The 17,065-nt window shown below is 38.2% G+C and overlaps 1 protein-coding gene across 9 annotated transcripts in view; it reads right to left on the minus strand.

The window, feature by feature from the left end:
* Positions 1 to 13,381: 13,381 nt before the first annotated feature.
* The window catches only part of HYCC1 (hyccin PI4KA lipid kinase complex subunit 1), a 39,570-nt gene continuing 35,886 nt past the window's right edge, over positions 13,382 to 17,065 (minus strand). For 5 of the 9 annotated variants that reach the window (XM_053410439.1, XM_053410437.1, XM_053410435.1 and 2 more), the window contains exon 11: positions 13,382 to 14,440. In XM_053410439.1, the coding sequence (XP_053266414.1) occupies positions 13,890 to 14,440 (551 nt within the window). In that variant the 3' untranslated portion in view covers positions 13,382 to 13,889. Of the gene's footprint in view, positions 14,441 to 15,309; positions 15,607 to 17,065 lie in introns of those variants that run through there. The other 4 variants (XR_008332994.1, XM_053410442.1, XM_053410441.1 and 1 more) reach the window with 3 other exon arrangements.

Below are 17,065 nucleotides of genomic sequence, written 5' to 3' on the forward strand. Positions count from 1 at the left end.
CCCTGCGCTGTGCCGCACCAAACTTACTATTCTGTATTCTGTAAATAAAGTAGTCTTATTTCAATAGAAACTCTAGTCTCGTGTCTCTATTTTCAGTCTGATTCCCTCCTGCACCACTGCTAGTGGGTTCACAAATTATTATAAAATTCTGATCCAGTAGTAACATACTGGAGATTGTATTTGCTTTATATATGTGAGGCTTTGACAACAGAAATACAAAGGATGTTATATATACATAATAGTATTAATAGGCATGGTTTAAATAAGGTATGGTGTTTGTGGTGATACTTTAATTGCATTTAAAAAGTGGTAAATACTGAATATTAGAATCTCTCTTGGCTACAATTTCAAAAACCACACCACAACCAAGAAGCATAATTTCAATTCACATGTAAGTATTCACAGTGTACATAATCTCAGAAACCAAGACCCCTGTTGGTTTATTAAAAAACAACACCAGACTCCTTATTTTAGGAATGTGAATTCTAGATAGGCAATTTATTTATTAAACTATACAAAACAAGCATTTTGTTACCAAAACAGAAAATATCACAAACTACAGTACAAAAGAGAAAGTGGCACACTTAATTTAATCTTTCTCATATTGTTAAGGAACAATGTATCAACTGGTGTTAAGTCTTCCCTGTAATAAGCAAGTTATTAAAAATATACATAGAGCCAATTGTTTTCAAAAGTGGAACTATGCAAAAGGATGCAGTAAAGATTCAGAGAAAGTAATCTAGCCCATTTAAAAACCAAAACATGAAAAATATGTGCCCATCACTGAAAGATACATTCATAAATTTTATGTATCTGATCAAAGGTTGGCTCCCTCAATAAGATTGCTAAAATCTTTCAGTACTTGTTCTTCCCAAGTTGTGGTCTTCAATTTTTTGATTAATGTTAATTTCTTTTAAAGAAAACAACTATTTGCCACCACAGCAAAGTCTAACAAAGGCAACCCAACTATGTTATAATTGTCTCACTATGGGACAAGTGTTAGTTCAACTGACTTTGATCAGAATTCAAACTCAGCAATGAGTCAGTAAATGAACCAAGTACAGTGTTGTGTGTGTGTGTGTGTGTGTGTGTGTGTGTAATGAAATGTTTCTATTTTGTAATTTAAATAGTAGATAACATTCATCCAGTCACAGAAGCAACCTCCCTAAAACATTATTTAGCAAACCTTTTTGAAGCCTAGTTTTCAGTTGCCCCAACCACAAGAATGTTTCAGTACTGATAAAATGTAATTATCTAACAAAGCAAAAGTAGCTTTTATATTCCAGAGCTGGTTTGAAACATGAAAGTGAGCAACACAGTGTTATTTCAGAATGGAAACTGCTACTTACTAAATAAAATTCTGTTATACGAGTCTAAAGGTCCCAGGCATTATAAACCTCATGGTTATGTGATGATTTTTTTCCAGGTCCAAGATCATAGTAGGCATTTTGAGCAAGCTGAGACAAAGTTCAAGAGCATATCCCCATTATACTTTACAGATTGTGCAATTTAAATACTTGTATCATAAGGCCAGAGTGGGAAAAAGGGTCAGTTTTATGAGAATTATTTAAAATATTCCAAATCAGTATTCCAGATAGGTAGGATTATACAAATCACCCTTTCATGGCTTATAAAAGTGCAAGTTGCCTTTGAAGGCTAACAATATTTATGAAGAATTGTTTTTGATCAAAATGCCTGTCTGCCTTTGATTTTGTCCATACTTAAGTATGCCTGAAAGTTCTGTAGCTGTCCACTCCAGCTGTACTTTGGATCATATATAAATATGATTGCACATCTACAGAAAATCTCTTCTTGTATCAGGATGTATGCATGGAGGAAATATGGAAACTGTCATATATCCTATTTCAAAGTTACTTTGAGCAACAAGCCTGATTGCTAACTGAAGTTTGTAGATATATGTTATTTTAACCTTTCTGGCAGTTTATGGTGTAATTCTAGAACGAGGGTTTTCAACATGGCGCCGAGGTAAGACACGCTTACCGGTGCTCTTCAGATTTCTTTTAATCTTCTTTTAATCCTCTATATTTTATCTTAACTGACCCAGTCAGTCTTTGAAGCTTTTTATAATTGCTGCTAGCTCATTCCCTCCCGGGCTTTAAGGCACTCCCTCCCAGTTTCTCGTTGACTCCGCGTGACAAACTTACTCCAAGGATTTTGAAGGACTTCTAATGGGCTCTTAACCCTAAAAACTACAAATTTATAAAACCACAAATTCCTCCCACCACCTCCAATTTCGTGGACCCCCAAACATCTCAGCTGTTTTTAACAAACTGAGAAGAAGGGGGGGGGATACTGCAAAGGAGTGCTCTAATTGGACCCAGTTTTTAAACTCCTCGCAGCAGCCCACCTAGGACGGAACGAAAATTGAACGAGATTGCGACCTGAGAACTTTAATACTTTAATACTTAATCACTCTGTTTAGAAGTCTGATCTCATTGATTTAAGAAGAATCTGCAATGAGAAGAGCCAAAAGACTCAGGTGTCTTGACACAGAAACTGACGCAGAGCCCTCTGGTTTCAAACAGAGTAATCTAGATAAGTATCTGCTACCTCAAAAACAGCATATATCTCCTCCCAAAAACTCCCTCAACTCTTTACATGGAAAGACAGTTGAAGAGATATCCCTAGGAATAAATGAGGACAAGGCCACTACTCCCATAACCGAGGCACAAGTACTAATTGATAGAAAGGTGGAGCTGCTGGAGGAATGCTGCCTACTGACTGCTCAAACAGTTCAAAAAATCTTTGAACAATTACAAAACATCTTCAAGAAGCTGGATAACCCAGATGAAAGGAGGCAACTCACTCCCTTTTTGCCATCCTTAACAAGCCCTGGAGATAAACAGAACAAATACAAATTTATACCTCTAAACCAGCTAAAAACCAGAGGAAGCCCCCCTCACTCAGTTAACTTGATACTGAGGCCATGTGAGATTGTTCTCCACATTTTTCCATACAGAGGGCCTCTACCTTACTGGGAGTCAGCCTTCTGGGCCAGACACCATCTAGATCTGCTCCTAGGCCTTGAGGGGGGAAGGATTGACTTAAAAGCAGCCAAGAGGCTCACTAACGATGGATATTCCAAAAAAGTACTACTAAGATTTGGTAGTCATAGAATCCCAACCAAAATCTTAAGGGAAAAGGCTCATTTAGCCCAGAAAGGAATTATTCCACATCGACACTTTGAAGATATATCACTCAGACCACTGATCGCATCTAAAAGACAGAACAAGATGAACAAGGCCATTCCAACAGAAGCCGATATCTGCCCTACTCCCGTGGAAGAACCCAGTAGATGGGAGAAATCGCTGCCAGCTACCCCGGAAATCACGCAAGAAAAATCCAAGTTCCCAAACCATGCGATTGTAGCATCAATCAACAGCCTCGCCCTTGACACAACAGACTGGACAGTCCCAGAAGAAGAAGATCTGCTGAGTAACTTTACCAACTTACCAGATAAAGAACAAATAAGCATACTCAGTAAACTGACGAAACTACAGGCCAGATTGACCGAAATTCACCAACAAGGTCAACAAAACGCAGTAGAAACAATACACAATCAAACTTCACACCTACCAGCCCTCTCCCCAAAATGCATAGTCAAAAAGAGAGCTACTAATGGAACTTTCAAATGTATAGATGCAGAGCTCCAAATCCAGCCTCCTTTAAAATATGAAATGACAAGGAAAAACTCCAGCAATGAGACCACAAATTCCTGGCTGAGATATCAAATACTAGCTCCAAACGAAATAGGTACCCCTTATTTAAGTACTACAAAGGGTTCTAACATTGCCGAACAAAAGATGACCTCCAACAGACCTGACACACTGAGCTCAACATCAAATGAAATCAAAGAAATGGAAGTAGAGACCGAAAACAATCCTACTGTCCATAATAGTCCACCAACTACAGAAATTTCTCAGGAGCAAGGAACAGCTAAGGAAGAAAATCAAGAAAGGGAGGAAATTCTAATTTCCCGCACTTTAAAAAAGAATCTAAAAGATCCATCATTATGTTCCCCACCGAAAGTAGCGACAAATGGCTGTATCGGCACAAGACAAAATCCCTCGCTGGACTCAATAACAGAATTAGAATGACTAAAAGCTGTCAACCAGCCACCAACTCAAAAACGGATCCTACGCTTGCTGTCCTGGAATATTGCAGGGTGGGGAAACAAAGACGGAGACCCAGACCTAATGAACTTCTTCAAAGATTTTGAATTAATACTTCTACAAGAAACATGGTCAACTAGAGATATTAAAATCAATGGATTCTCCTCCTATATGAAACCCGCATTGAAAACGAACACGAAGGGCCGGCCGAAAGCAGGGTTCTGTTGTATGATCAAAGACAACTTAGGGTTTGAAATCAAGCAGTTAGAAAAATGCCTGCCACTTGCACAAGCCCTACTTTTAACCCAAAAAGACGATACTTTGCTACTTGTAAATGTCTATATCCCCCCATCCAAAAACAACAGCAACAGTGAAAATTGGTCACAACTAACCTTTTATATAGAAAATTTGACCGATAAATACCCAAACACCTCATTGATAATAGCAGGTGATTTTAATGCCAGAGTGGGAACCAACAATGAACAACTATGTAGCAAACTAAATTGGAATACTGATAATGATATCGCACATGCCCTGAAAATAGGACGATTCTCCAGAGATAGGGTTGTAAACACCGAAGGCTTACGCCTACTTGAATTATGTAACAACTTTAATTTGCAGATTGTGAACGGTTCAACAAAAGGCGATAGAAGCGGGGAGTTTACATACTTCTCCCCCCGGGGATGCAGTGTCATCGACTATATTCTTGTCCCTTATAATATTATAAATTCGATCATGGACCTCAAAATTGGAACGCGTACTGAAAGCGACCATCAGCCATTATTGTTGTCTATTAACTTAAAGGACGAAACCAAAATAACCAAGCACAATATTATAGAACCCTCTCAATACAAACAAATGACCCAATTAAAATGGTCCCAGGAAATGAGTGCAGTAGTGGGGCAAAAACTTACAGCCAACCTGAGAAAACAAGTATTATCCAACTTAAAGACTACTAATTCCTACAGCGATATTCCGAAAATTTATAATGAAATCTTCCAAATGTTCGTAGAACTTAGTACTCCACCTAAAGTTTGGGTACTTAAACATAGCGCTAGCCCTTGGTTTGACGATGAATGTTTCCAGCTAAAAAGAAAACTGCGCCAAACATTTAAAAATAATCGTACTAAACTAGAGCCCTCTTATCTTGATGAAAAAAGAAAATATCATTACATTCTGGCCGAAAAGAAACAGAAATATGCAACCCAAAAATGGCTACAATTACTCGACTCAATTCAGAGTAAAAATAACAAAGCGTTCTGGAACCTAGTGTACGGAGGATTGAAAGCCGAAAATCAACTAACTCTACCACCAATTGCAGAATCCAAATGGTCCCAATATTTTACATCGGTATTTAACAATCTACACAGTGAGCTTAAAGGAAATGAAACCACTAAAAATAAAATCAATAAACTCCAGGAGTGGCCAAGGGTAGAAGAAGAGGAAATTAGAGAGATAGTTAAAAATTTCAAATCGGGGAAATCTCCTGGGCCAGACGGTCTACCAATAGAATTATTCAAGACCTATATAGATTGGTGGGCAGAACCCTTAGCTCAATTGTTTACTCTCATAGATAAATATGGGATCATACCTGAGATATGGTTAAGATCAATAATTATCCCAATCTTTAAAAATGGCGACCCAAAAGAACCAAGGAATTATAGACCGATAAGCCTATTATCAGTGATAGGGAAAATCTACGCTAAGCACCTTTTATCTAAACTCCTTACCTGGATGAAAAATCTAAATTTACCAGGGAAAGAACAAATAGGTTTCTCCAAAGGTTGCTCTACATTAGACCACTGCCTTATACTTATGCACTTGGTTGAAAAATACAGATCTCAAAGGCAATCTAAGATATATGCTGCTTTTGTAGATTTTCGTGGTGCATTTGATTCAATTGACCGCCCAAAGCTGTGGAGGAAACTCACAGAATTAAAAATTGATCAGCGCTTATTGATCCTAATAAAAAATTTATACTCTTCCAATATCTGTCAAGTCAAACTTAACACCAAAGGTCACCTCTCACCAGACATCCCAAACTCGAAAGGGGTAAAACAAGGGTGTATTCTTGCCCCCTTCCTATTTAATTTATTTTTATCAGACTTGCCAGATCACCTTCAAAAAATAGAATCACATGCCCCTAAACTTAATCAGAAACCAGTTTCTCTGTTATTATACGCAGACGATGCTGTTCTACTATCATTAACGAGCTTGGGTCTGAAACGTCTTATATCTTCTCTGATCCTTTACTGCGAATGTAACAAGCTCTCTATAAATTATGAGAAGACAAAAATTTTGGTCTTCTCGAATGGTTGGAAATTAGAGAAATGGAAAATAAGAGGGCAGGAAATCCAACAAGTGAAAATCTATAGGTATCTGGGAATCTTATTCCAGAGCAATTTAGGGTGGGCAAATCATCGCACAAATGCCATAAAACAGGCAAAGTGCACCTCATCAGCTGTTGCCCGTTTTTATTATCAGAAAGGCAATCAATTTATTCCTGCGGCCAATCAGATATTCCAAACAAAAGTGCAATCCCAGATATTCTATGGAATCCCGCTATGGGTCCAAGCATATAATAGTGATCTAAAAAAGATTCACTCCAGCTTTCTGAGACGTATTCTTGGACTCCCAACTGTGATCAAATATGAAACAATGTGTGCAGAAATAGGCATACACACAATGGAATATTGGGCCTGGTCCACCTCAATAAAGTACTGGTTACGCTGCCATTTTCGCTGCCCTCCATCAAGTCTGCTCGCTGATTTGCTCAAAGACTCCTACAAATCAAGATGGTATCAGTACCTCGAAAAAAAGATTGAATCTTTAGGCATCGAGCTGGAGCCCCTGTACAATTCTAATGAGCAATACATTTTCCATAATATCCTAACTAGACTAAAGGATGTCGAGAGGCAAAATATTATGGCAGCTGTAAACAAAATTTGTTCGCCCATATTCTATGATTTAAATATCTTAGATAGCAGAGCCAATTACGTCACCAAATTAATAATTCCAGCCCAACGTAGGGCCTTTATGCTGGCCCGTTTGAATGTTTTTCCCTCAGCATTTGTCAGGGGAAGATATCAAAACATCCCCAGAAACAAGAGATTCTGCAGATGTTTTATGAATGTCCCGGACACGGTAGAGCACATTCTCTTTCAGTGCCCATTGTACAGTACGCTCCGTCAACGCGTGCTGTCCCCTCTTTTGGGTGGTCTGGAGCCCCAACAAGGTGAATGTGTGGGATTCTGCCTATCCGACGTTGACCAAAGGGTAACGGCGGGGGTAGCCGAGTTTTTGGTAGTAGCCCTCCAAGGAGCGGGTTAGCAAGGAAAACCACTGATTTTATATGTATATATATATATATGTATGTAGCCAACTGCTGCCTTTCTGTATATATCTCAAGGATTTTATATGTTACTTTCTCTTTTATCGTTTTATTTGTATAATGCCTAATAAAGGTTTGAATAAGTAAGTAAGTAATTCTAGAACAAGATTACTTAAATGTGCAAAAAAACCCCCAACATTTTCATTAAAACAAAAGTATCAACTACTATTCCAAAACTACATCACTGTAAACTTTTTTTAAAAACGTAATATTGTATCATGGCATTTTAAATAGTCATAGAAAGAAGTTTAGCTCACTTTTTTTTTTTTTTTTAAATATTTTATTAAGGGTTTTCTTGTTTTACAGTGTAAGTGTAATGCCTCGTATTTTTTTTTTCTTCCATGTAACAATTTTACAAATCTGTTTCATTTGATGAGGCATTAGGGAGAGAAGAAAAGAAAAAAGAAAAAAAAAGGAAAGGGGGTGGAGGGAGGGGAGATGGATGGGGGTGGGGTCGGGTAGCGGTGTTTCTGTTATGCTTAATGTATGTAGAGTTTGGTGTCAGCGTGCTTGTGTTGTTCACTTGTGTTCCTTTGGTGGTGAGAGAGGTTGGGGTTGGCCTAGGGTGTGATTGTTTGTTTGTGATTGGCTGTGGTGATCTTTGTTTTCGTGTGTGAGTGAGGTGGGTGGGTGTTTTGGATCAGGTTAGCCATATTGATTTGTATGCTGTTGGTGGATTATTGTCGTTGTCCTGTTGGGCTGTGTATGTGATAAAGGGGAGCCATACCGGGGTGAAGGTGTCTTCTTCTGTTTGTCCCCGTGTCAGTTTCAGTTTATTAGTTAATTTTTCTAGTAGGGCTGTTTCCCATACTATTTGGTACCATTGGTCCATGCTTACTCCTGACAGGTCTCTCCAGTGTCTGGTTATGGTGTTTCTGGCTGCTGAAAGTAGGTGGGTTATGAGTTCTTTGTGGTGTAAATGGGCATTGTTGTCTTGGAAGATGTTTAGTAGGGCCAATTCTGGGGTGACGTCTAATACTTGTTTAGTTATTTTACATATTTCTTGTATGGCTATTGTCCAGAATAGTTGGATTTTGGGACACTCCCACCACATGTGGAGGTATGTGCCTGTGGAGGTGCACCCTCTCCAGCATTTTGGTGAGGTTCCTGGGTGTATTAGCGCTAGTTTCCTTGGTGTTAGGTACCACCTGTAGGTGAGTTTCAGTGTGAGTTCTTTTCTTTTCGTTGATATGGATTTAAAGGGGGGTTTAGACCACATTCTGGTCCATTGAGTGGGGTTAATCTCATAGCCTATGTCATTCTCCCATTGTTTTTTGATTGCGTCTAGGGGATTTGCGGGGTTTTGGAGTAGTATTTTGTATATTGCGGATACCGCCCCTTTACCGTTTCCCTTTGTTGTTAGGAGGAGGTTTTCAAAGGTTGTCAGGGGTCTAGTTGCTGCTGATTTTACTGTTGGGTTGTTTAAGAGGGCATGTAGTTGGTGTTGTGTTAACCAGGGCATTTGGGTGTCTTCTAGTTTGTCTTGTATTTCTTGTGTTGACAAGGGTTTGTTATTTTTATAAAAGTCTATTAGGCGATATAAGCCTTTGGTTCGCCAGGTTTTTATCTGGAGGTTTTGTGCTGCATGGTGGAATAATGGGTGGTACGCCAGGGGGATTAGTGGGGATGGGGTTGGGGATAGTTTGCCTATTTGTGTTTTCCATGCTTTGAGCATGGTCTGTGTGTACCTGTTAAGTGTTGTGGGAATTTTCTTTAGTTTGTTTGGGAGGAGTGGGTATGTTGTGGTGCAGGTATTTTCAATTGTGTCCCTCTCTAGGTGTACCCATTGTTTTGTCTCATCTTCTAGTATGTATGGGATTATATGGCGTATTTGGTTGGCAATGTAATATGCTTCTATGTTGGGGATTCCCCATCCTCCTTCTGAGGTGGGGAGGTGCAGGTATTTGGGGCTTATTCTTGGTTTTTTATGTGAGAAGATGAAAGAGTGTAGTTTTCTCTGCCAACTGCGGAGTTGGGTTTAGCTCACTTTAATTTACAATGGCTATATATTCCTGTATAAAAGTTATTCTCTTCTGCCTATACTAGATCAAATATTAAAAGCCAGTAAAATATGGTGAAAACTGTAGATGCTTTGCTTGTAAAAGGTCAAGTATAATACTGTTAGGACTTCTGGGGTGGCGCCATCGGTAATGGCGGACTCCCTCTGATCTGGAGGGACCAGCTCCATGGGAAACGGGTCTTTCCTGCTACGGCGAAGCGGGGACCCTTTCAAAAATCACAGGCAGATGAAGCCTGTGACCATGGGACTCGGCGGGCACCTTTAGCGCCCCCCCAACCCGCAAAGGAACCCACTAACGGGCTCCGGAGCGAAGAGGGGGAAGTGGCGCGGTGCTGAGAGTCAACTGCTTCTTCCGTGGAGCGAAGCTGCACAGCCGTTGCCGGAGAGCGCTGCCTTTTTCCTGGGACAATTTGGCTTTTAAAATAATCACCCGTGAGTATTTAAAGCTCGGACAATTGGACTCTAAATAATGATTTGTGAGTAGAAAGGAAAATTGGACTTAAAAATTTATTTTAATTTGGCACTGAAACGGGAAGGTCTAAACAGGAAGTCAGCCTTCCCCTTTTTTGTAGACAGATCAAAGCAAAGACATGGCAAACTAGAGTTCAGAAAATCGCTTGTAAGGATTAACTTCCATCATTTAAAATTGTTGAACCCCCTTTGGAAGCAGGAGAAGAGGGGGGATTTTTTCCGGACTGTTTAAACCTGCAGAAGAGAGTGTAAAGTAAAGTAACTTTCCACCGTCTTGATCCTGGAGCGGGGTATCAGGACTGATGTCCTTTGGGAAGCTCATTGACCAGAGACAAACGCTTTTGACAGATAGCTAAAAGAAGAGAAACATAGTGGTTCCACTGTTCCTTTTCGCATTTTAAAGGAACAAATATTGACAAAATATCTGAAAAAGGAAACTTTGTTGTCAGATCTGCCTCTAAAAGAAAAGAACAAAAAGAAGTTCTTCCCCTAGAGGGAGCCTGTGAAACAGTTTCAAATTCTGAATCGGGGAGCTTGCAGCTGCTACAGATTACGAACGTGGGAATAGCCTTCTGACCTTGCAGAATAATGTATTCAGAAGCTCTGCTGTGTGCTTTCTGTAAAATAAGTGCCCTACTGGAACAGCTACATGAGAAGACGGACTTGATGACTGATGCGATCAGAAACTTTGGACAGGTAGTGGGAAATTATATAGAGCCCACCCAGGATTCAAATCAGGAGTGTGCTCTGACAGAACAGATGAGCGAGGATGTTGCTGAACCTTGGGCGCCAGAGATGGAGGGAGTTGTGGCCCAGCAGGAACATGAGTTCTTGGATTTGACAAATGAACTTGGAAAAAGCCAGATTTGGAAAGATAAAGTTTGGTTTGGTTTGGAAATGGGGGGTTGGATAGACCCCCCTATGCAGAGATGTTTGGACTTTTCAAGTCTGGCAATGAGTCGTGAAATGTTTAGGGTTGTGGGGGCTCTTAATTTTGGAGGGACTTTGAAATATGTTTTTAAATACCACATGGGGTTCAGTGTGGACTATGGAAAAGGGGCTGATTTGTCGAGAAGGGTCAAAAACATTGTTAAGTTGGAGTTCCCACGAGTGAAAGGAGCAGGAGACAAAGTAAAGTACAGGTATAAATATGAAGAAGAGCCGCGGAAGGGACATGGAAGGGACTTAAGGGCCTCGGACATAAGATTACCAGGTTAATGCGCTAGATTGATGAGATAGAAAGGACTGACAAACCCGGGACCAGGAGAAGGAGACGCTGGATGAAGATTGGGAAAAAAACACAAAATTATCAGGATTGTTTTAATAGAATTGATGAATGTTAGAAAAATGTTGGAATGAAATTATTTGGCTTTAGCAAAAATGTTTAAAGAAGTATGTAAGAATATTATGGATATGAGAAATTGGTATAAATAAGATTTGAGTTTTAAATTTTAAGGTGTTTTTTAATAGTAAGATAAGATTATAATAGATTAAGGTAATGTAATGACAGAATATTATGAAATATGGAAAGGATTTGCTGCGATAATTAATAACTAGGATACAAAAAAAGGGAGGGGTGAGGAGGTCAAAGAAAGAAGGTAATGATAATTAAGGATTTGAGAACATTGGATTTGTTTTAAAATGTTTGTGGCACATTTTTGTCTTTTGATCGTGATGTGTTATTTTTTGATTCTGATTTTTATTAATCTGTATTGCTTGATGGTGGCTTGTTTTTCCTGTATTGTTTTGTTTTGTTTTGTTTTGTTTTTGTTTCCTTTTTGTAACTCCAAATTTCTTAATAAATATCATTTAAAAAAAATAATACTGTTATAATAAGTAAATCAATGATTAAACAAAATATAGGCCCACGAGTTTTTAAATTTCATTCTGTTGAGGGGGGAAAAGATTTTTTTGAAACTGTCTAGTTCAGTCAGATAAAAGCTGCTAATTTTGGTTAGAGAATTTAGATTTCTAGAAATTAAGAGAAGACAATCCCTTTGAATTGATGGTACAGTTTCTGACGATACCCGTTGAAATCAATGGAACTTACTTAAGTTTGATCTAACTAATATTCTTACTTTATATCCAGCCCTTATGTTCACAAGGTTTTCAGCTGCTTGTGACTTAAAGCATAAAGCTAATGAAGCACAAGAGAACCAAATTATATACTATTATGCAGTTCTGAGTTGAAATGTACTTTAGCTGAAATTTAATACTAACTAGAGAGGATGGGAGGACACATAGGTACAGCTATTGTTACACTTGGAGATTACACCTTGGAGCCAGATTCCATAAACAAACACAAGGCACTCCAGCTTACACTCTGGTGTGCCATTGATTCCTCCCTTCTCCCCACTCTCACATCCAACCAACAATCTCCAAAAAGTCTGTTTGAATCTAGTTTTTGGGGGAGTGCAGAAGTGGGAGGCTTCACAACATACCCCCATGAACAGAAACACCTTTCACAGAAGCCCATGGAAATGGCCTTGAAGTCTGTAACAAGATCATTTAAAAAAATCATTGTACCAATATCAGGTTTGTCGTTTTATACTTTCAGGTAAACAGAAACAAATCTTAATTTGCTCTTCCAAAATATTTAATGGGTACATCTGTTCCAACACAGCCCACTACCCATATAAATAAGGCTCACCATTTTAATGAGATGCAACTCATAAGACTGGCTTAATGCAAGAAATGAGTGACGATATAAACAGCTAATCTACTTCCATACTTTAGTTTAATTGAAATATTAAAGCTTCTGAAACCTTCAAGATGCATGATTTTGTTCAAACCTAACAACTCAGTAGAAATCGGAAACCAATGTTTCTTGTGTTGATTTGCAGGCTCTGAATAGGGAAGGAAAGTATGTCGCTTTATGAATTCACCTGTCATGTAAAAAAGCTGCCCTGGAAAAAAAGCTGCCCTGTGCTGATGTTTGAAATGGACATGAAATGGGAAGAATTAGGGTCACACCATCCTGCTTCATGCTTGCTTGTGCACTGCATTTCAAGCTTACGTAGAGATGTACATGCACAATATACTGATCTGTGTACCACCACAATCAAGGTGTACAGATAGGACAATACAAGAATTGAGCTCCATGTATTTAAGTCCGCATACATATGTGGCATTCAACAGGTGAATAGCAGCTGGGTCAAACACACCAGAGGGCAGCTCAGCACAAATCTTGGATCTTTGCCTGTGTTTTAAATACAAGAATAGGGCTAGTGTGCCTAAAAGGATACAAAGCTTCATTTCCGCCTCTATGGATCAGAGATACACACTATATTTTGAAAAATGTTTGTTGCAGGTGACTTCAGAAACCAGAAAACAGAGATTTCAATGTTTCAAACTTAACACAATGACCTCTATCCAGAATTCTGATTTATTTCCAAATATTTTTTCCCATTACAAGCTACTGCATTGAGTGGACTCCTAAAATTGCTTTGATGAATATAAAAAAGTAGCATCCTCTTGTAGTAAAATGGCACATATATTCTGGATTGCAACCCATTGTTCACCAAAAACATGTAACTGAAGCTTGCACAAGCAGCACAACCCATATTTTTAAAATTTCCCTGGTACAGGTTCATCATGTATTAGATTTTCAGTACAAACTTTATTGTAGTACCATTACAAATGTCAATCCTCAAATTAAGAATCTCAAAGACTGTGACATCATTATTATAAAATACTTAGAATTGTCTACCCTATTCTTTTTAAACACTGCAATCCTTAAAACTTGCAATTTAGACATTATTTTCAACAAGAAAATCTTTAAAGATATCTCAAAAGATTTTTTTTTAAAAGGGCACCAGGGCTATAGTACTAGCAACTGAATCTCTTTTATACTGACAAATTAGTCAGGTGCTCCTTAGTCTGCTGACAAAGTTATGCTGATGGTAGGTGGTCGTTGCTGATTTGGCTGTTTGCTTGAAATAGGAAGTTCTATTCTGTCGGCTCCAAAAATCAGATTCTCCTCTTGCAGACTACAGACTGAAAATCTGTTTGCTTCTGTGCCACTGTGGTGATTATTTGGGACTACACCACCACTGACCTGCTCAAAGGATTTGCTAAAAAGAGTAGTGCTAGTTCTAGCCAAACTATGACTGCCTGGCTTAGGCAGAGATTGGCTGCTAGTCAGGGTCAGTCTCTTTAAAGACAGAAGCTCTAAATTCTCACTCATTGCTCGCTGGTTTTGTTTACGAGACAGATGATCTTTGTAGGCTTCACCAACAGTTTCTTTTTCTTTTCCTCCAACCTTGCTTCCTCCAGACCTTCTCTGACTCTTGCTTAGCTGAGTCTTGTTACTGGTGTTGCTGCTGAAAGCAGAATGATTTGTGGTAGAAGGAGCCCTAGAGTAAAAACCCTCATCAACTTCAGACACTTCAATCAGTTCTTCTTCTGGAATGCCTAGTTCACTACCTGCATAGAAAAAGATGACAATTAACATATGAATTTACTCAACCACATTTTGCAAGTGATTGCATCCAGTACTGTTAAGATTTTGGCATTTCTTAGCACAAAGCAAAAGATTAAGGAGAAGATAGAAAACTTACCAATTATCTCAAATTGACAAAAAGTGTACAGTAGAATTTATATCAGAATAGTAAAGTAAATTTATTAGAAGCATGCTTATAATCTCATTTTGTAGCAATTTTAAAAAGCACTCATTATTCATGCAAAAGATTAGAAAGATGTTAGATATATTACAGAAAGGTAGAAATAGATTTATTCCAAATATGTGCAAAGGCATCTACATACTATCTGCATAGCGAATTAATCATGGCGCTAGATAATCAGGGCACCATAAAAGCCAATACGGCATCACCTGCAGGTTCTCAAATTTTAGCAAACCCAACAGTGCTTATATTTCAAGGACTGAAAGGTCACATTCTGCAGTACAAAGTTGTTTTAATGAGAAGTCTAGAAACCTTACACACTGGAGTATTAGCTCTCATGGCTGCAAAGATTTAAAATGATAAAAATAAAAAATAGGATGAACTGACATGGTTTATGTACATTTCGAAGAAATTTTTCCTTAAGTGACTTTGTATAGCTAAAAGATTAGTACTGATCTAAAAATAACTCAATTGCCCGCCAATTTGAAGTCTCTCAGTGTGGTTTCCCAAGCTAAAACTTAAGAACTACCAGCATGCTAACAATGTATTCAGCACAAAGATCCGTTCTATGTGCAAAGCATGCAATTGTGTTTTATTCAAGGTAACATGCAAATATATTTATTGTATACTGTAATCTTCCAAACATGCAGCAGTGACCCTTTCAATCGATACCTTCTGAGTGTAGCTACAAAGTGCTCTGCTAAAACTGCACTCTGCCAGGTGAGCTTATTCCATCCTCCATAATTTTTCTTACAGATTTTTGCCTCCTGATCTCTGGCATGCCTTTGCTGTCAACTCTAGGATCTGTAGGTGCTTCCTGCACACCCTGTATATGCTGAGCATCATTCTCTGTTGGTGCTCTGCTTTTTTCCCCATTCCCGGTTCTCTCTCCAGTCACATTTGTAACACTAATCTCGGGTATGACAAAGTTGCCCGATTCAGTAGTGTCATTAGCATTATCTGGTTGTTCTAGAATTAAAAAATGGATAAGACAAAACAAAAAAAATGGCTGAAACAAAAACATGGAGACAAAAGAAAAAAAAAGACGAAAAAGACAAATCTGACAAAACTAGAAGGCTGAATGTTGTGAAGTCAGATGTTTTGCTTACTGTCCTATTATTTAGCAATATTAGTAGGAAGGGCATACATTATTTCTGAGAGTAAAGTGATTCTGCTGCCACTAGAACATTTAAAAATGAAACTCTAGACATTTCATTTATAGCCCATGTCTTACCTGTCAGCTGCTGCTACTGTAGTAAATATGTAAATAAATACATTCACTCTAAAGTTATCATGTAAAAGTAAACTATAATAAATCCAGAAACAGCATAATAAAGTAATTTCCTTGTAGGTTTCACCGTAATATATTGGAAATTATCTGACTGACAAAGTTGTATTGTAATCAACATTATTTCTGTATTAATTTTACATTACATAAAATTGACATTTATCCTACATATGGAGATTCACTATGCTAAATGTTTTTACAGAAAATATTTTGAACCTTTCTGAAGCCAGGCAAATGTGACATCTCCCCTTTGTCTCCCTCTGGGCTTCAACATATGGCCCATCCCGTTGTGGACTGATCCCTATTTGAGCCCTGTTTCTTTGGGTAGGTACATGAGCATTCAGACTGTATAAAAGATCATAAAAAGGCTGTGAATCTTCCCCAATGTTAGTAAAATAATTTCTAACATTTGTATCACACCTTTATTATGAAACACTCATGGCAGCTTAACGAAACGATAAATAATGTTACAAAGAAAACTATAAAACATCAGTAAAAAATGAATCCTAAAAATTGCCAATAAGTGATATTTCAGCCAAATATTACAAGTCCTTTGTGTTGTGGATCTTCACGCTGCCAACCTTGATTTGTTATAGGAAGAATATGGTATTAAACTGAGGAAGAAACAGTTAGATGCACTGCTGTCATGATTGCCTTAATCTATGAAGGCTTCCTTATGCACATTTAACACTTGATCTGCACAACTTCTATCACACATTTTGGAAGTTTTCTGTTGCCATTTACATCACTTCTAAGGGGAAAGCAGTAACAAATACCAGCACCATAGTACACTTGTAGTGCAACTGAAATGTTGAACTTTACTATATTAGCATGCAAAACTTACTGGCCCTTTGTGTTGCTGAGCAACTTAAAATAACTAAGAGGTTCTGCTGGTTGTTGGACAGACAAAAGCTAAAGAGTTTTTTAAAAGTGTTGAATGATTATTAGGGGCCAACGTGACTAATAGAATCAGCTTCATTAAAAGGAAAAAAAATGAGGGCAATAGATCCAACCAAATTTGGAACAAAACAGGGCCTGAATATCTAAAGGTCATAAGGAGGTCATGAGCTTTGCAACAAAATGGAATGCTCAGTCTAAATGGAAAATGAACAGACTACAAAAATACATAGACACTGTCCA

Source organism: Podarcis raffonei, chromosome 12, assembly GCF_027172205.1.
Source record: "Podarcis raffonei isolate rPodRaf1 chromosome 12, rPodRaf1.pri, whole genome shotgun sequence".
Lineage (NCBI taxonomy): Eukaryota > Metazoa > Chordata > Lepidosauria > Squamata > Lacertidae > Podarcis > Podarcis raffonei.